At 38.5% G+C, this 20652-nt stretch overlaps 1 protein-coding gene, 1 long non-coding RNA gene and 1 pseudogene across 24 annotated transcripts in view; 2 read left to right on the forward strand and 1 right to left on the reverse strand.

Annotated features, from left to right (window-relative positions):
• The window catches only part of LOC311605065 (small ribosomal subunit protein uS2-like), a 986626-nt pseudogene that overhangs the window by 181964 nt on the left and 784010 nt on the right, over nucleotides 1–20652 (forward strand). The gene's annotated exons all lie outside the window — the stretch shown is intronic.
• NSD1 (nuclear receptor binding SET domain protein 1) overlaps nucleotides 1–20652 on the reverse strand; it is a 120220-nt gene that overhangs the window by 45573 nt on the left and 53995 nt on the right. For all 22 annotated transcript variants that reach the window (XM_084795736.1, XM_084795731.1, XM_084795721.1 and 19 more), the window contains 4 exons: nucleotides 14094–14218; nucleotides 13239–13509; nucleotides 11675–11784; nucleotides 7580–7655 (listed from right to left, as the gene is read on the reverse strand). In XM_084795736.1, coding sequence (XP_084651862.1) covers nucleotides 7580–7655; nucleotides 11675–11784; nucleotides 13239–13509; nucleotides 14094–14218 — 582 coding nt within the window. The remainder of the gene's footprint in view (nucleotides 1–7579; nucleotides 7656–11674; nucleotides 11785–13238; nucleotides 13510–14093; nucleotides 14219–20652) is intronic.
• LOC311605371 lies at nucleotides 15–12405 on the forward strand. Its single transcript, XR_014781916.1, has 2 exons — nucleotides 15–4129; nucleotides 12074–12405. It is a non-coding gene; the product is annotated as an uncharacterized lncRNA (long non-coding RNA).

Here is a 20652-nt window from a genome sequence, read left to right on the forward strand (position 1 = left end):
ACAAATGTTACCTAACAGCTAGCTATTCACATATACGTCTAATAACGTCTATCCTTAAATTAAGGATTCTTAAAAAAGTATAATATATTAAAATAAAACCCAACTTTAAATTTTATTTATAATTCAAATGTCTAAAATATTTAAACAGATATAGATATAGGTTGTTTTTCTTTTAAACAGTCTCTCTAGCTGTAGTCCAGGCTGGCCTTGAACTCATAGATATCCACTTTCCTCTTACTGAGATCAAGGCATGTATCACCACTCCCATTACTTAACACATAAAGCTAAAAGCTAGTGTGTGTGTGTATATATATATATATATATTTTTTTTTTGCTAGTATATTTTTAAAACAATCACAGCTATGGTTTTATTTTAATTTAATCACTTAATAGAGAAGACGCAGAAAGGAATATCAACAAACCATAAATATAGTTACTTTATTTATTTATTTTTACTTATTTAATGTGGTTATCTGTGTGTCTGAATGTATGTGCATACAGTGGCTAGAAGTCAGAAAAGGGTGTTGAACTTCCCTGGAGCTACAACTATAGGCAGTTGAGAATGGTCTTAAATGCATGCTAGGAACCGATCCCCATTCATCTTGTAAAGGCAGCAAGAACTCTTAACCATGGAGCCATCTCTTCAGCCTAGAAGGACTTTCTTCAACTCTATAAAATGTTGCTGCTGTATTTTGAATAATGTTTCATGTTACAAATACTTTAAATGAAATTGTTTTTCAATAAATATCCTATTTCAAAAGATTTAAAGATTTATGTATTTATTTATTTCTAGTTGTGAGTCTAGCCTTTAACAGTTCAGCCATCTCTCCAGCTCTATTTATTTATTATACAGTGTTTTGCCTGCATGTATGCCTGCATGCCAGAAGAGGGGACCGGATCTCATTACATTCAGATGGTCATGAACCACCATGTGGTTGCTGGGAATTCAACTCGGGACCTGTGGAAGAGCATTCAGCACTCCTAACCTCTGAGCCACCTCTCCAGCCCTCAAAGATTTTCAGAAAGACAGAAAACTAAAGTTCATTTAATTTTTTTTTAATTATTAGGGGAAATTAGCAAGGCCACACATAAATTTAATAGCAAACATATAGGTTATAAAACAAATTTAGGGCCAAAGAGATGGCTAATAAAGACATCAGCCTTTAAAACAACATGGTTTAAATCAATTCCAACTAGTTATCCTTAGAGTTACACACATACATGTGCACACTAACAAGCAAATATGTGTGTGTGTGTGTGTGTGTGTGTGTGTGTGTGTGTGTGTGTGTGTAGAATTAAAGAAATTTCAACAAGGTGTGGTGACACAGTTCGAAATTCCCATCACTTGGGAAGTAGGAGGAGGAGGATCAGGAGTGCAAAGGTCATCTTTACCAACTTAGGAAGTTTGAGGCCAGCCTGGGTTACATGAGACTATCTTAGGGGTGAATAATGTGAAGAGGGTGGTGGTGTACACCTTTAATCCTAATACTACGGAGGCAGAGGTAAGCAAATCTGAGTTCACAGACAACCTGGTCTATACAGAGAAACCCTGTTTCAAAAATTGTGTGACGGATAGATGCAACTGCACTCACATATAAAGATGCAGATGAAACATTCACATATACAAAATAAAATCTTTCATTTAATGTAAATTTATCTTGTGAAAAGACGCAGAGGAAATGCATTACTTACCATGCAGGAAAAATTCTAGTTCCTAGGTTCTAGATTATAGAAAACAATTTATATCAAAGCTTAGTCAGCAAAATGCTTGCCTTGCATACATGAGGACCCATGATCATTCCTCAGAAACAGGTAAAAGATGCTGGGCATGGTGGCATGTATTTATCATCCCATCAAATTAAGACAGGAGGCAGGAATGATGGCTTACACATGTAACCCTAGCAGTCAAAAGAGGCTAAAGCAAAAAAAGACACACAGGCTCAGCTACATAGTGAGTTCCAGAAAAGCCCGGACTTGAAGTGTAAGACTTTGTCTTAAAGAAGGCAAATCAAAAAAGAATTAAGATGGAAACAGGTAAGATTTGTCTCTTGGGGTAGGAAGAGATCTCCCCTACATTTTGTGGTTTAAATTGGGATTATTGTTTAATAGTAGTATGCCTTTTCACATTTAAAAATATACAATAAACATATAATCTCATCTGGAAAAACGTAGAAGAAAAGTCTGGAATCTTACTTAAATTCTTAAAATAGAAACAGTAAGGGAAATATAGAGGCATTTTATAAGATGTTCTATAATATTATCAAATGAGCTAAACCTCCAACTCATGAGATCACGTTTCTTTTTCTTTCTTTTTAAGACATACTTATTTTTTTATTATGTACTGTGTTCTGCCTGCATGTACACCTACATGTCAGAAGAGGGCAGCAGATCACATTATAGATGGTTGTGAGCCGCCATGTGGTTGCTGGGCATTGATCTCAGGACCTCTGGAAGAGCAGTCAGTGCTCTTATCCTCAGAGCCATCTCTCCAGCCCCATAACATCACTTTCCTAACATAAATTCAACAAATACTTTCTGGGTCTTAAAAATAAAAAGCCCTTAATATCGTTATAGGGCCACAAAAATCTGCCTATGTTTATTACCATCTTTTCTTTTTCTTTTTGGTTTTCCAAGACAGGGTTTCTCTGTGTAGCCCCTTGGCTGTCCTGGACTCACTCTGTAGACCATGCTGCCCTCTAACTCAACCTCTGCTAGATTACAGTTGTGCACCATCGCACCTGGCTACTAGCATCTTTTCACATGTATTATTAGTTTATGTTCACTGGTGTTTTGACTACATGTATGTCTGGGTCAAAGTATCAGAACCCCTGGAACTGCAGCTGCAAACAGGTGTGAGCTGCCATGTGGGCACTGGGAATTGAACCCAGATCCTCTGGCTGTTTTTAACTGCCCAGCCAACTCTTCAGCCCCACTACCATTCTCTTCTGCACTTCACTTTGAGGAACAGTACTTGCTTCATTATTTCTACCATTCCTAAATAAACTTTGTCCATGTTTGATGTACACTAAATGGTTTACTATTTAATAATGTGATATAAACACTGAAATTTTCTCCTATAACTGGCTGTCTTAGGAAGCAAGGTTTTAGAAATTAGTAAGCTAATCCTGAAGCCTATCTCACTTGAGAAGTGTCCCTGCTGCTCCAGTCTTTCTCAGAGACATTTTGCTGGGCTCAGACTGGGCTCCAAGAACTTCTAAGGGTTCATCAGTAATTCTGGAAAACATCCTGACCCTGGTGATGCCATGTAGCTACTGAGGGCATGTAGCTTGCTTCCAGACATTTAAAAGTTATTCCTAGCTTTGTTGTATCCTGGAGTGTTTCCACTATTTTTTTTTAAATTACTTTTATTTTTTTGTGACATGACCTCCATGATTAGCCTAAAACTTGCTATGTAGACCAGGCTGGCCTTGGAATAACAGAAACCCAGCTGCCTCTGCCTTTTAGGTGATGTTTAAAAATGTGAACCACCACGCATGCCCTCTCTACTTTTTGTGTACAGATGCAAACTGAAGACAGACAGAGGTATCAGATCTATTAGAGCTGGAGGTAAAGCTGTTGGTAAGCAGACCTATGCGGCTACAGAATCTAACAGAGTAGTAAATGCTCTTTACTGCTAAATACCTCTCTAGTCTATATCTACCATTTTAAGTAACTTTCCTCTAATTTTAAAGTGCTCAAACCCAGAATTAAAAAATATAAAAGTAAAACATTATCATAAATGTGTACTTTAAAACCTATCTGAAAGCGTATACTATTATATACCTTTATACATACATATAATTGGAATTGTGGACAGCTTTTTAAAAAAATCAAAGTATTTTTTAACTTGCTTGCTTTATAATATCCCATTTCCTTAGCACACCTATTTGAACCTTTTTAGGTTGTTTCATTTTCTTCTGCTATAATCAGCGCTGCAGTTAGACTCTTGTCATTAGAAAAAAATTTTTTTCTGGTAGTTTAGAAGAGGTTCTTATACTGTGGCTCCGGCTGACATCAAACTAACGGCAGGCCTTCTGCTGAAGCTTCCAGAATGCTGAGGTCATAGGCATGTGCCATTACATTTTGTTTATGTGGTATTGAAGATGGGACATGCAGTGGTCTATGCATGGTAGGTAAGCACTCTGCCATCTGAACTCTACCTGTTGTCCCTAACCCTAGTATCTTAAAATGAACAAGATTTAGCCAGACATGGTGGTACACACCTGTAATCCCAGCACTCTGGGAAGCAGAACTCTGCGAGCTCAAGGCCAAACTTGTCTACAAAGTGAGTGTCCACGGCAGCCAAGGCTACACACAGAAACCCTGTTTCACAAACCCAAAACCCAAAATAAAAATCATGACTAAGATTTACACAGCACAGGTCTATGTAGCCTCAGCCTGCCTACTCAAGGAGGTCGGTAAGACAATGGTCTTGTGAGTCACTGGAGTTCTTTGTTAGGATTATTGACCACATGCTCTGTAGTGCTCCATAACAGTGGCATTCTGATTTAATACGACAAAAAATGGACATGAAAATGATGACCTATACTTATACCTATGGGATAATTTAATGAACATTTTGGACTGATGTCTACTTTAGCATTTGCTAGTATTAGTCGTTTGGATATCAGATATAAATAATTTTAGTATACTAGAAAAGATGTATGCACAAATGGTGTGCGTGTAGGTGCTGACATGCTACGGCACACATAGGGAGATCAGAGGAGAGTCCTAGAAACAAACACAGATTATCAAAACATAGAGATAATGTCTTAACCACTAAAGAGACCTTTCCTGAAATCCTAATTAAGATAAAACATATTATACTTCAAAAGAATAAGCAATTGAAAACACAAATTTTTCATTTGCCTAAAAAGAATCACATTGCATAGTAGAAAATATGACGGGTTTAACTCAAATGGGTGTAGACATTTGACAGACAACTCAAATTGTCTGTAAAGAATACTTTAATTAGCTGTGCACTGTGGTGTATGCCTATAATTCCAGCACTCAGGGAGACAGAGGCAGGTAGATCTTTGTGACTTCGAGGCCAACCTGGTCTATAAAGTGAGCCCAGGACAGCCAAGGCTACACAGAGAAACCCAGTCACAAAAAACTAAAACATTTAACTAGCTGGGCATGGTGGCATATGCCTTTAATCACAGCATTTTTGTTGTTTTGATTTGTAGAGTCTCGAATATAGCTCTGGCTGACTTAGAACACTGTATAAACCAGGCTGGCTTTTAACTCAAAGATCCACCTGCTTCACCTTACCAAATCCTGGTGCTACAGGTGTGTACTACCTTGCCTAGCTATAGATACAAAATTCTTATGAACTGAACCACGTAGATGATATTTACCAAGGACATAAAAGTATATGAAAACAGCTATTATAGCACCAAGCAAGCTTGCCTCTGCCTTCCAATGCTGAGATTAAAGGTGTGTGCCACAACTGCCCAGCCTTTTTTCTTAACTTCTTTCTTTCTTTCTTTCCTTTCCTTTTTTTTTTTTTAAAGATTTATTTATTTATTGTGTATGTTCTGCCTGCATGCCAGAAGAGGGCACTAGATCTCCTCATCCTAGATGGTCTTGAGCCACCATATGGTTGCTGGGCATTGAACTTAGGACCCTTTGCAAAGCAGCCAGTGCTCTTAACCTCCAAGCCATCTCTCTAGTCCTGGAATGACTGGTTTAATTGTGGCCAGCTCCACTGGAGTAAATTTGATTGGTACTATAAAGCTAATGAAAAGCTCTTTTGACTGGGAAGGTGATAGGCCTAAGAAGGGAGAACAACACCTCATTTGCTTTTTGTTTTGTTTTGTTTTGCTGTATGACACGTTGCCAAGCGACTTTCTAAATGTCTATGTTTATACCCATAGACTGGTGCTGCTTTCAGCCTTGAGCAGACATTTTTCTTGCAGTGGGTAATGGTAGACATAGATAGTCATAACAGGTCAAAGTGCAGAGAATAAGTTGCTGTTGGAGTATTCTGCCCTAAATAGGACATCTACATGAACCTCACCAAAGACTGAGGAATATTGTGGATAAAGGGACAGAATGAATATAAGAACCAAGGAAAGAATGCTGTTAGACTCTGTCTACTAGATATGACATGGCTATTATACTCATCATAACAGCTGTGATAACCTATACAAAATAGAGCCTGTCCACAGTCCATTATGTGCTGGACAGCAACTTACGAAGCGTCACATTTCCCTCAGGAAATATTGAAAGCTATTATTAGCTGTGGGGAAAGGGATCAGTAGCTTTGTTTAGTGGTATAGGCATTAGTAACTTGTCTATGTTCCAGTCAATAATACCCCCATCTTTGCTCATGAAAGAAGCTAACTAAAATTTGGAGGTCATGGAAGAATAGAACAACAGAAAAGGTATAAATGTAGTCAGGGGATTTATAGGTAAGAAGCAATATAATAGGAACAGAGAAAGAATAAAAGAGGAAATCTTTTTTTTTTTCTTAAAAAGAGACACAATGAGGCCAGCAGTGGTGGCACACACCTTTAATCCCAGCACTTGGGAGGCAGAGGCAGGCGAATTGCTATGAGTTCGAGGCCAGCCTGGTCTACAAAGCGAGACGAGGACAGTCAAGGCTACACAGAGAGACCTTGTCTCAAAAAACCAAATAAGAAGACACAATGGAACAGGATCAAACGTATGCTCTCTTATTCAAGTATATGCTAGTTTACCAATGATTACACATATACCAAAAGAAACTAAAGACAATTTAGATGTGATTAAGAAAAAAAACAAAAAGAAAACTAAAACAATCTATGAAGAACAACTCAGATGATTTATGATTTCCCTCTCAAACTGCATAGGACATTTTCTAAAAGATTATCAAAATGAGATCAATGCTAGCTGGGCGTGGTGGCGCACGCCTTTAATCCTAGCACTCGGGAGGCAGAGGCAGGCGGATCACTGTGAGTTCAAGGCCAGCCTGGTCTACAAAGTGAGTCCAGGACAGCCAGGGATACACAGAGAAACCCTGTCTCAAAAAACCAAAAAAAAAAAAAAAAAAAAAAAAAAAAAAAATGAGATCAATGCTATGAAATAAATGGTGTAATCCGGAGAGTTACACTATTTAAGAAAATTAAGAAAGAGCTGATATTGCCCAATTGGTACAAATATTTCTTTACTAAAAAAATAATTTAACTTCATTTAACTAGTAACAGCATAAGGCTTAAAAACAGCTAGAAGAGGAAGAAGAGGAAGAGGAGGAGGAGGAACAGGAGGAAGAAGGCAGGCATGGTGGCGCATGCCTTTAATCCCAACACTTGAAGAGGCAGAGGCAGGTAGATCTCTGTGAGTTCAAGGCCAGCCTGATCTACAAAGCAAGTCCAAGACAGCCAGGGTTACACAAAGAACCCCTCTTAAAAAAAAAAAAAAAGAAGAAGAAGAAGAGAAGAAGAAAGAAAGAAAGAAACAAAGAAGAGAAAGCATATTGTGGTCAAAATGTCTCAAAACTATAATTGTACTGGTTCATAATTTTACACATGAAATTACTTTGCAGTCAATAAAGTGTGTGTGCTTTAACATTTTCTCAGTATAAAAAAATACTCACCTCTACCAAACTCTTTCAAATGAGGTGTAGCACGTGAATCAACAATGCCATTCTCCAAGGGACCTACTTCAAAGCACTGTAAATAAGTAAAAAGCAGTAAGATTTACTAAGGTACAGAAAATCAGTTCTTTACCACCTTATGTGCCAAAATTGATGATAGCTGCTGCCATAGCAAAAGATCCTAGGTTATTTCGGCAATTTCTACTATCAGTGCAAGAAGTTAAAGCTCTCAGAAGCTGGAGAAGTACGGCCAGAAGATGTACGTGGAGCCGGGATAACAAGACCTTGCCTTAAAACAGAAGAAAGAAAAACAAAAAAGGACCCTACTGGCAGTGGTGGTACATTAGGAGTTCAAGATCATCCTCAGTTACACAGGGAATCTTGAGCCATTCTGGCTACAAGAGACCTTGTCTCAATTCTGTTTTTATATAATATACATAGACATGCATTCTTAGAAACTTAAGATCTGAACAAAAAACAAATGTGAAATATTTTATCAAGATCCACTGCATCATTATACATGGATCCAATCCGCTCTGTATGTTCCAAATTTAGTACAGGTGCTGTTTTTTGTATTTGTTTTGGTTTGGTTTGGTATTTTCCGAGACAGAGTTTCTCTGTGTAGCCTTGGTTGTCCTGGACTGGCTTTGGGATTAAAGGCATGCACAACCACACCGGCCAGTTTAAATGAGTACTACACAAAGTAAAATTGACAAACTTAATTAATGAACAATGAAGAGTAAACAACTCTAAATCATGGAAGAGCATGACAACTTACTACTACAAATTAAACTTAATATTAAACCCCCAAAATGGAGATGGGGGCTCAACTTGCAAAGAGAAAGAGGACTAGCCTGGGGGATAAGTGGCACTGAAAGTAAGAGGGGAAGGACTGAGAACAATGGACAATGGAACATGGGTACAAAAATGCCATAATTAAATCCACATTTTGTGGATCCCTACAATCTCTAAATTCCTAAAAATTTAGAAAAAGGGAAGAAAACTACACCTCATTATAGTCCTCAAATAAATTGTCTGTCTGTTTTCTATTTATTTAATTTTTCAAGACAGGGTTTCTCTATGTAACAGGTATGGCTGTCCTTGGACTCACTCTATAGACCAGGCTGGCCTGGAACTCAGAGATCCAACTGCCTCTGCCTCCCTATTGCTGGGATTAAAGGCACCTGCCACCACACCAGCTTAAATATTCTACTAATATGAAAATAGACACTCAAAATGGTGCTCTCTTCTGAACATGACATGGTTGTTATAATCTCACAAGGTAGTTGTAGCTGAGTGGCAAGAGAATTTCCTTCCATCACGTGGTTCTGGGAATCAAATTCAGGTCACGGGGCTTGGCTTTACTCTCTGAGCAATCTCTCCAACAAGATTTCTAAAGAACCAATAGCTATTTTTATTAACATAATTAAATTTCTACTTCTGTTTGCCATTTAATGATACTGGATTTTTCGCTGTTACCTAAAAGTAACTCTGTAACTGCAAAATCATGAGTTCAAATACTTGAACTTAAGGAAATTATAATATAGCTAAGTCATTTCTGAGATGTTACATAGAAATACTTTCAAAGCAGACTAGTAGCTTAAAACAAATAATATAAGTCAAGTAAGAGGTTTTCAACTTGGGGGTGGGGGTACAAGCTGACCATGGCTACTCATGCCAGTAATCCCAATAGTTGGGAGGCTTAAGAAAATGGGGAGACCGGGTGGCACTCAGAGGAAGGATAGCAGGCTACCAAGAAGAGACTTGAAACCCTATGAGCATATATACAGGGGGAGGAAGTCCCCTTCGGTCACAGTCATAGGGGAGGGGAGTAAGGGGAAAATGAGAGGGAGGGAGGAATGGGAGGATACAAGGGAGGGGATAACCACTGAGATGTAATATGAATAAAATAATAAAATAAAATTTAAAAGAAAATAGATCATACACAAATATGGGGTTAGCCTACCCAATTTATAGAAAATGCCTGGACAGACTAGGGTGGACCAAGAATCTGTTTTTAAGCAAATAAATAATTACTTGTACCAACTTTATCATAATCATAAAAGGCTTAAAATTTTTTCACTTGTAAAGTAAATCTCAGTCTTGTGATACAGACCTAAAATGAAAGTTGCTAGGGAGGCTGATGATGCAGGAGGTTCTCAAGATGCAGGTCTGCCAGTGTGCCCCAGTAAATGTGAAGCCAGCCAAGGCAATTTAGTGAGACACAACAGGGTAGATGCATATATAAACTCAGTGTGTGACAGCACACATTCCCCAACCCCAGAGACAGAGTAGCCCTGGCTGTCCTGGAACTACCACTGTAGACCAGACTGGTTTCAAACTCACAGACGTCAGCCTGCTCCAGCCTCCATGTGGTGGGATTAAAAGTGTGCACCACCACCTCGGCAGCTTAATTTCTAATAGTACCAAAAGGAAAAGACAGAACACCCAAAGCCAGCTCATATCAAGGCTATGCACTGCACAACACTTTATTATTCATTTTCTTGTTTTTCAAGACAGGGTTTCTTTCTCTGTGTAGCCTTGGCTGTCCTGGACTCACTTTGTAGACCAGACTGGCGTCTATCTCAAAGTCTATCTCCCAAGTGCTAGGATTAAAGGTGTGCACAAGCACCACCTCCAGGTACAAAACTGTTATTAAATGTAGAATTCTCAGAGATGCACATTGATACTCTATAATTTCTATATATACTAACATACACTGTTCCCACCTCTACTCTGTAACTTTACCTACAAAGAAAATATTTTTGATAACACACATATCAAAACTATAATATTATACTATGATAAGTTATGTGAATGTGGCTTCCCTTTTTCTCTCTTAAAATATCTTTTTTGTACTTAGATAGCAGAGTTCATTTTTCTTCATATATATCGTATATATAAGCCAGTCCCTCCTTTGCACGTTTATGAATATTTTTCACTGAACATCCTCTTCTAAAAAGGCTCATTTTTATCCCAATGAAGACTTACTTTACCTAGTATTAATAGCATTAGTCAACTTTTCCCAACTCTGCTGGAAAGGTGACAACAACGGTTTCTGTATCAGCAGACAATGCTCCTCTAATAATTTTCAGATATTTCAATCCTAAATCCATGCAGCTAAATTTTATTTACAATACACAGCTGTGTTACTTGCATCCCATGCTTTTATAATGGCTTAATTATTGTGGTACACCTCTATGCCATCAATTGGAACATGTCTGTGTCTCACCCACGAATGCAATGCCCTTTCCTTTTTAACTGGGCATTACTGGTTGTAACTTCTGTAATCTGAGAAAGAATATCAACAGTTTCACAAATTTCTTTTTCTTTATAATTTCATAGATGTATGCTGCATTCTTAATATAGTTTTCACTAAGTTCAATATACTATTCACTAAGTTCAATATACTATTTTCTTTCCTTGTAACTCAAGAACATTTAACCTTTCCACCTAAAAAAAAGCACTTACTAAAGCCAGGCATGGTGGCACACGCCCTTTAATCCCAGCACTCGGGAGGCAGAGGCAGGCTATCACTGTTGAGTTCAAGGGGAGCCTGGTCTAGAAAGCAAGTCCAGGACAGCCAGGGCTACAAAGAGAAACCCTATCTCAAAAAAACAAGAAAGGAAAGAAAGAAAGAAAGAAAGAAAGAAAGAAAGAAAGAAAGAAAGAAAGAAAGAACGAACAGACGGACGCACGCACGTACTGGTATCTTTAGCATATCTCAGCTACCAGTATCACCATACTTGCACTTTGGAACAATAACAGATCAAAAGGATCACTGAAAGCAAACATTGTGATGCCATGAGTTAACCTGGAAATCTACACAGTGACAAAGAACAAGTCACATCGAGAGCACAGGATACCATAGTATCTTCTCACGCCTTACTCACAAAATGTGTTTAAAATATGAATTGTCTATTTCATGAATTTGCCATTTAATACTTTTTAGAGTACAGTTTAGTTACTGGGAGCTGTAGAGAGTGAAACCACAATTAAGGAAGCACAACTATGCACATCAATACTAAAATGCAATTTTTAAATCTTGTATTTCCCAGGTTTAAGCCTATTTTAGAACTGACAAAAATAACATACCTTTCTAGAAAGGCCAAGATCGCCCTTCTTCGGCATAAATCCAGGGTCTAAATCATTGGATTCGAGAAGTTTCTTAGTTGGTTTTCTTTGACGCTTACTTTCATAATTCCCTGAAATGTACATAATTTTCCTTAGATGCTTTAAAAATTGAGCAAAAGCTAATTTTGAAAAATGAGAATTACAAGAGTCACAAACTTGCTTGCCTTTTTTTTCATCATGTTATGAGGAAGGACACAAAGAGAATGAATTATTCTAAAATATTGCTTAATAAAATACATGACATTCTGGGCACAAATGGATCAGGAGTATAATATTTATTCTACCCCTAAAAATGTATATAAAAAGTATAAAAATACCTAAAAGCTTTAAAAGACTGCTATTAAAATTTATATGGAACAGGATGAAGCACACTTGTATTCTAAGAAGACCAGAACTACATAGTTCAAGACCTTCAAGAAAAGTAAAACAAGCTGGGTGCAGTGGTGCACACCATTAATCCAGCACTCCAAAGACAAAGGCAGGCAGATCTCTGTGAGTTCAAGACCAGTGTGGTCTACCTAATGAGGTCCAGGTATGCTAGACCCTTTAAAAAAAAAAAAAGTTAAAAATTCTACATTGTATATTTATATTCTCTCTCTCTCTCTCTCTCTCTCTCTCTCTCTCTCTCTCTCTCTCTCTCTCTCTCTCTCTCACTCACACACACACACACACACACACACACACACACACACCATATATATTTCTTCAAAACATAGCTTTTAGCTGTCTGGTGAGATGGCATTCTGTATAACATCACAGGTGCCAAGCCTGACAACTTAAGTTTGATTCCAAAGCACACATGGTAGAAGAAACTGACTCCTTGAACGTTGCTCTCGTAAGTTCACATATCTGTGATGACATGCTCACACACCTGTTTACTACACACGTACACACAAAATTTAAAAATCTTTTAGGGCTAGAGATATACCTTAATGGTAAGGCACTTGTTTACCATATGCAAAGCCCTAGATTGGATCCGTGGCCCAACAAAAATGGGAATAACATAAAAAAAAAAAAATGAAGCAAAAATTTTTAGATTCTCATTTACTAGAGTAAAAATAAACTAGGATTGAATTTTTGTTTGTTTTGTCAGGACAGTGTCCCCATGTAGCCCTGTGTGTCCTGGAACTTGCTCTGTAGACCAGGCTGTCCTCGAACTCAGAGAGACCCACTTGCCTCTGCCTCCTGAGCGCTCTGATTAAAGACATGTGCTGCTGCCACCCATCTGAAATTTTTTTTAAAGGAAAAAATAGCAGTAACTAATGTTGGCAACGTACAGATATTTATTATCTAATGTAAAGACATATGAGAGTTCTTCTACTCCTTGGCTGACTGTAGTAACACCCAACAACCACAAGGTGATAGAAATAGTACATTTATAAGTAATTCTCCTCAGGTGACATAGTAAATAAATAACCAAGTGAAAACCAGCTGGAAATGAACTTCAAGGCAATATTGAACCTTAATATTATACATTGATTTTGTCTTTTTATGCTGTTGTTAGGGTACACCAACACCACCTTACCTGGTGTCTTAACAAGCAATTCCTCAGACTCAAGGGCAGGCCGAGGAGAGACTTCTGGAGCCACAGGAACAGACAAGGTCAGCTGTGGCAACTCAGCATGTCCAACTCCAAGATCTGACTGAGCCAACGGCCCTTCCAAAAACGGAGCCTCTCTTTCAAGAACTGGAGGCTCTTCTTTAGTAGAAATCAAAGAACTCTCATCCACCTGCTTGTTCTGAATACTAGATCGACACTGGGCAAGAAGGCTTTCGTCTTCACAGCGAGAGCTTACCTAAGAACAGTAAGTACAAATAGAATTTACAAAATAACAAGAACAATAACAATAATAACATACTTAAAAATATAAGCAATTCTGATACTTGCTATGACATGGATGAAGCTTGAAGACATTATGTTAAAGGAAACAGACCAAAGTATAGCATAACTCCATTAATCTGAATTATCTACAAGACTCAAACTCCTAAGTGTTGCTTTTCAGTTTAGGAAGATAAAAACCTCTAAGCTGAGCATGGTGGAGCATGCCTTTAATCCCAGCACACCCGGCCCCAAATTTATGTATTTTTATTTCATTATCCAGGTTCTTAGTGTTGTATCATAACAAGAGTTGTAAGTTCTAAAGACTCTGCAAAAGCAGAGTAGAAAATAAACAGAAACATGATATATACATTTATTTATACACCTTCTGAATAACTAATACAGGCTAGGCACTGTGCTACAAGGTAACAGTAAACAAGGGAAAAAAGAAAAAACAAACACCTGAGAAGGCAATATCTCAATTAAAGAGATATTTGTCTTCTGAGGATAAACTATGGTACTGCAGGTGAAGCTGCCATTTCCTAAAATGCTGCAGCATACCTTATGCACTTGTTCCTGTACCTTCTTTTGTTTTTTCTTAGGAGCAAATATTTGATCATACTCTTCTGTATATTCCAGAAGCCACTTGCTTGGCTTCCTAAGGCGTTTCTTCTCTGACCGAATAGCTGAAAGGAAAATTGATTATAATATTAACTGATGAAATTAATTAATATAACCCAGTGTTTCATGAAACCACCATCACACCCCTGAAAGTAAATTCCTGCTTACTAAGGAGTAAAGAGGCTTAGAACAATTTTTAAAGATGCAAAAGGAATTCTGGCTTAAATAGTAAGAAGATTGAATTATGTGCTATGGTTTATCAAAACAAAGATTGGAAGGGGTTTTTTGTAACTCTATATAAACGTCCCATTTACTCAATTCTCCATTCTTAAGGAAAAGATTAAGCTAAAACCAGCATCCTGTATGCCAGCACAAAGTTAACAAATACCTAAAATAGAAACAGCACCCTGATCAGATAGACTGGGCATGATGGCAAAGGCAGGAAGACTGTTCCAAGTTCAAGGCCAACATGGACTACACAAGGTTTACAGCCTGGGCTAAAGAATAAGGACTTTGTCTCAAAAACAAACAAACAAACAAACAACAAAACAGAAACTGTTAGGGAGCCAAGCTCATGTCTTATAGAAGGACATAAAACTAATAGGGTCAGTTTATTCCATTTCTCCTACTTAGGTAAACATCTTCCGCAGACTCTGGCCCACTCTTAAAATACTTAACTTACTCTGCTACAATTTTGCACACTGTAGTCCCTTAGAACTAGAGGCTAACATCTACCTAAGTAAGTTATGGTCTATGTAAGAGGGAAGAGGTATTTAACAAAGTATGTGGAAGCTGCTCCTGCCTCAGTTGAATATGGTATTCTGATGAAAAGAAAGCAATGAGAAGCCAATCATATGGTATATGCCTTTAATCCCTGCACTCATGGGCAGAGAGGCAGGAGGACCTCTGTGAGTTCAAGGACAGCCTGGAGTACATAGAGAGTTACAGTCTAGTTATGGCTGCACAATGAGACTATCTCAATCAATCTATTAAAAAAACAAACAAATGCAATTAACCCAAGAAAGCCATCTTGGGAATATAGAAAAGACCCTAAACTCAAAAAATAACAGGGAGGAGGGCAAATCAAAATATTGAGGTAAACTAATAAAAGACTGAAATAGTTATCGAAAGTGTATGCCTACATTGCTACCTATATAATTATGCAACCACTTAAAGCACAAAAACCAATGGAATTTTCCTTACTGTTTCATGTTAGATAATATATTTATAAATGAACCAAAGGAGAAAAATTTTCCCAAGCAATGTGACAAGTTGCCTGAAGTTCCTGCTGTCAAGAAAATATTCCTGCTGGGCGTGGTGGCGCATGCCTTTAATCTCAGCACTTGGGAGGCAGAGGCAGGTGGATCACTGTGAGTTCAAGGCCAGCCTGGTCTACAAAGCGAATCCAGGACAGTCAAGGCTACACAGAGAAACCCTGTCTCAAAAAAAACCAAAAAAACAAAAAAAGAAAGAAAGAAAAAGAAAAAAGAAAATTCCTTCTACAATGGACCATACCCTCTAACCCTTGCAGCCTTGTCTTGATACTCGGGGCGGGGGAAGGCCCAAACACACTTTGGAATACATACATTTATACCTATGCCTTTATGTTCTTTCTTAGGCAACTACAATAGATTACAGTTTAATAAAGTTCCCATAGACATTTAAGTTTTGCAATACTAATAACATTTATTTCTAATGAGGGAGAAATACCATATTAAATGTTAAAAAACAACACGGGTTCTCTATTTCCAACAACCTAACACTGGAAGGATCTCTAATCTTCAATATGCCAAGCAGAAATAAGCATCTCCAATTTAAAAATAATGTAACTAAAGCTCAGAAGAAGAAAGTGGCTTATTAAACTCACTATGTTATTGAGTTGGGGAAACCATGATAACAATCAAAATCTGAGCTGGGCACAGTGGTGCACGCCTGTAATCTCAGCACTCAGGGAGGCAGAGGCAGGTACATCACTGTGAGTTTGAGGCCAGTCTACAAAGGGAGTCCACAACAACCAAGGCTACACAAAGAAACCCTGTCTTCAAAAACCAAAACCCAAAAAAAGAAACAAACAAAAGACCACAAATGAAAGCTGCCAACTCTAAAATCCTCTAGTTCTTTTTTTTTTTTTTTTAAGTTACTTTTAGGTTTAAGTTTTTTTCTTTCCTGGGGTGGGGGGGGGGCAGGGGTGGGTTTCTCTGTGTAGCTGTGGTTGCTCTGAACTAGATTTGTAGGCCAGACTGGCCTCAAACTCAGAGACCCGCCTGCCTCTGCCTCCAGAGTGCTGGGGTTCTTTCTTATTAAAGCAAGGCCCTGTATTAGCATTTATACCTCCCTTCATTCCCAGATGAAGTCTCAAACCTGGATCTCATATTTGTTTTTACCCTTTCTTCTTGAGGTTGCCGTTCCCATTATATAGTAGGGATTTATTTGCCTTTCCCACAGAAAATACTCATGTCAAGCTTCATTTCTTTAGCTACTGGTATTTCTTTGAGGCAAACAAAGAAGCCTGCAGAGTGCAAACGATTAGCTATAAGAACAAGATAAATCTGTATTCAGTACACCTTTAGGTTTCTGCATATCACACGCACCTCACCTAAATCATGTACAGCAATACATTAAAACTTTAGGGTCAGCTTAGTGTACACCTTTAATCCCAGCACTTGGGAGGCAGAGGCAGGCAGATCTCTGTGAGTTCGATGTTAGCCTGGTCTACAAAGTGAGTCCAGGACAGCCAGGGCTACAGAGAAACCCTGTCTTGAAAAACAAACCAAATGAACAAAACAAAACAAAAACAAAAACTAAAGAAAACAAACTTTTAGTCTCTCAGTCAGGCATAGTAGCACATGCCTTTAGTCGCAGCAGCAGAGACAGGAAGTTTGAGGCCAACCTGGTCTATAAAAAGAGTTACAGGACAGCCAGAGCTACATGCAGAAAAACTGTTTCTCAAAAAACCAAAGAAAACAAAAACAAATAAAAAAGTGTAGGGTCTGACAAACTATTAATTGACACTCTTTTTGGCGAAGTTTATTGAATTACAGTCATACTATCCATTTCCATGTCATAGTCTGATTTTTTTGCTACAAAGGGAAAAGTTAGTATTTAAGAGAGGCTGTTAAGGCCTCAGTGGTTAGGAGCAATGCCTGCTCTTCCAAAGGACCTGGGTTCAATTCCCAGCACCCACATGGCAGCTCACAACTGTCTGTAACTCTAAGATGTGACATCCTCACAGCAATGCACATAAATTAAAAGATTAAATAAAATATACTTTTTTTTTAAAAAGGCCTAAAACATTTACTTTTAGAAAAAAATTACCAGCACTTTCCTTAAACAGTGTAACAAACTGTAAAGTGAAAATACCTAGTAACAACTGAATGGCTTACAAGCCAGAAGACATGTTCTTTCTCCCTCCTCCTCCCACCCACCCAATGCCACAGCGCCCCATCTACACTCTCCCCTGAAACTAGACTGCCCAGGCAGACACAGTCCTTTGGACATCTGGAAGAGTGGGAAGAATTTCCCTAATCCTTTTGTTGTTTTTGCTTTTCTAGACAGGGTTTTTCTGTGTAGCCTTGGATGTCCTTTATAGAGGTGGGCAACACTGAACAAAGGGAAATGATTTGGCAAGCTAAAAAAAAAAAAAGATAATCAAGAAAAAGATGAATATAGCCCGTCCCTTGTATCCTCCCATTCCTCCCTCCCTCCCATTTTCCCCTTATTCCCCTCCCCTATGACTGTGACTGAGGGAGACTTCCTCCCCCTTTATATGCTCATAGGGTATCAAGTCTCTTCTTGGTAGCCTGCTATCCTTCCTCTGAGTGCCACCAGGCCTCCCCATCCAGGGGACATGGTCAAATATGGGGCACCAGAGTTCGTGTGAAAGTCAGATCTCACTCTCCACTCAATGGAGGAGAATGTCCTGTCCATCGGCTAGGTCTGGGTAGGGGTTCGAAGTTTGCTGCCTATATTTTCCTTGGCTGGTGCCATAATTTGAGCATGACCCCAGGACCCAGATCCGCCCGTCATAATGATCTTCGTGTAGGTTTCCAGGACCCTCTGGATCCTTCTATTTCCTCATTCTCCCATGCTTCTCTCACCTAAAGTCCCAATAGGATGTCCTCCCCTCTCACCCACTTTCCTGGTAAGTCAAGTTTTTCATGGGACATGCCCCTTGGGCTAGTATGCTGATACAAGTGAGTATATACCATTTGTCTCTTTTTGCTTCTGGGTGAACTCACTCATTATGATAATTTCTAGTTCAATCCATTTGTCCACCAATTTTGGTAATTCCTGTTTTTAACAGCTGAGTAGTATTCCATAGTGTAAATGTACCACAGTTTCTTTATCCATTCTTCTACTGAGGGACACTTAGGCTGTTTCCATGTTCTGGCTATTATGAATAAGACAGCTATGAACATGGTTGAGCATATGTCCCTGCTGTATGGTAGAGCATTTTCTGGGTATATTCCAAGGAATGGAATAGCTGGGTCTTGAGGAAGCCCTATTCCCATTTTTCTGAGAAATTTCCAAAGTGGTTATACTAGTTTGCATTCCCACCAGCAATGAAGGAGTGTTCTTCTCTCTCCACATCCTCGCCAGCATGTACCTAAACACTTTTTAATGCAGCAAAATATCTGTCACATGTAATGGTATTTATTCAGTAAAAGGAACCTGCCTAATCCTATCCTGTCCCTGTTCACCATCACAAATTTTGTCTAGTTTTTGTTTTTTGACACAGGGACTTAGTCTTAAGGCTAGCTTGGCTTTGAACTTGTAGCACTCCTCTTTCCTCAGACTCCCAAGTGCTGAGATTATATAGCCTAAGCTACTGCACCCAGCTGCTATCATACATTTAACAGGTTTCTATAAATTAGACAAAATGCACTGTGAATTCCAATAACCAAAGCAAACATTAAGCCTATGAAACAGTTTTATTCATGCTAAGTGATTTTGTAACATGAACTCTATATTCACACCGCTCTTTTATAAAATTCTAAACTTTACTCCAAAAAAATTTAAGTGACTAGATTCTAAATGGGGATAGATTTGCAATGAAAAGGGATAGTTAACCCTGTCTTGAAAAACCCCCAAAAAAAGGAAGAAAGAAAAAAGAAGGGATGGTTAGAATTAACTTTAGAGAAATACTGGTGGAATGAAAGCCTTACATTTCTGTATTGCTTACAGAGATGTATAATATAACAATTACAAAGGACACTTTAGATCTGAGAGGTATTGTCAAGCACAAACCCAATGACCCAGTGAAGGGGCTATAGACATTTATGTTCCCTAAAGATACAAAAATTATTGTAAGGTTACTGACCATAGTAGATGCTAAATTGTTTGAAACTCTAAAGAAATTTAATAAAAATCATGAGACACATCTGGAAAACAGACTGAATTGCTGAGGGATACAGCTGGAAGGAATACTATGAACTTTTAGTATCTTTTAAATGTTAAATCATGCCAATATATTACCAGGTTTTTCTCTTCCAAAAGGTTGGGGAGTAGAAGTGATCTCAACTGACAGTGTGCTTGTCTAGGACTGATTAAGTCCCAGGTTCATTGGCTAGCACCACACAGAATGGTACAGTAGCAACTCCTTCAATTCTGAACTAAAAAAAGACTAAGAGTTCAAGGTTATTTTTGGCTATATAAAGAGTTTGAGGAATCCCAGCACTCAGGGAGGCAGAGGCAGGAAGATCGCTGTGAGTTCAAGACCATCCTGGTCTACAAAGTGAGTCTAGTAGGACAGCCAAGGCTCCAAGAGAAAACCTGTCTCAAAAGAACAAAAAACAAAAAAGCAAGTGGTGGTGGTGGCGGCGGCGGCGGCGGCGGCGGCGGCGGCGGCGGCGGCGGCGGCGCACGCCTTTAATCCCAGCATTTGGGAGGCAGAGGCAGGTGGATCCCTGTGTGTTTGAGGCCAGCCTGGTCTACAGAGTGAGTTCTAGGACAGCCAGAGCTGTTATACAGAGAAACCCTGTTTCAAAAAAAAAAAGTTTGAGGCTAGCTTGGGCTCAGTTATACCATGTCTAAACAACAAAAACATTTTACATTCCGTAAAAAAAAATTATATGCAAACATGAACTATTATAATAAGGCAATTGAAATATTAAGACTTTTACAACATACTCATTTATTAGTAGTTTTAAAAGATGACGAAAATAATTACTTCTAGTGCCTCTGTGACTTTATTTGCTAACAAAGGTAATGAAAGAAGTAAAGAACATTGAGGAAAAAGTAACTTGACTAGGGTACTATCCAAGAGTGGATAGTACAGAATAAATAACATTGTTAAAAGCTGCAAAGATGATTTCTAGAGCCAAATCCAAAGAAATATAGGCTACATCAAGATGGACTTGGGCTAAATGAGAGCAGATTTTAGCTCAGCCCTGTTCTAGACTAGACCCCAAATCAGACAGAGGCACTGAGGCCAAGTCCAAGTTGGTCCTGTTTTTGTTTTGTGCCCTTGTAACTCCCTTGACCACCGCCCCACATCCAC

This window comes from Acomys minous (genome assembly GCF_964271855.1).
Source record: "Acomys minous genome assembly, chromosome: 9".
In the NCBI taxonomy this organism is placed as follows: domain Eukaryota; kingdom Metazoa; phylum Chordata; class Mammalia; order Rodentia; family Muridae; genus Acomys; species Acomys minous.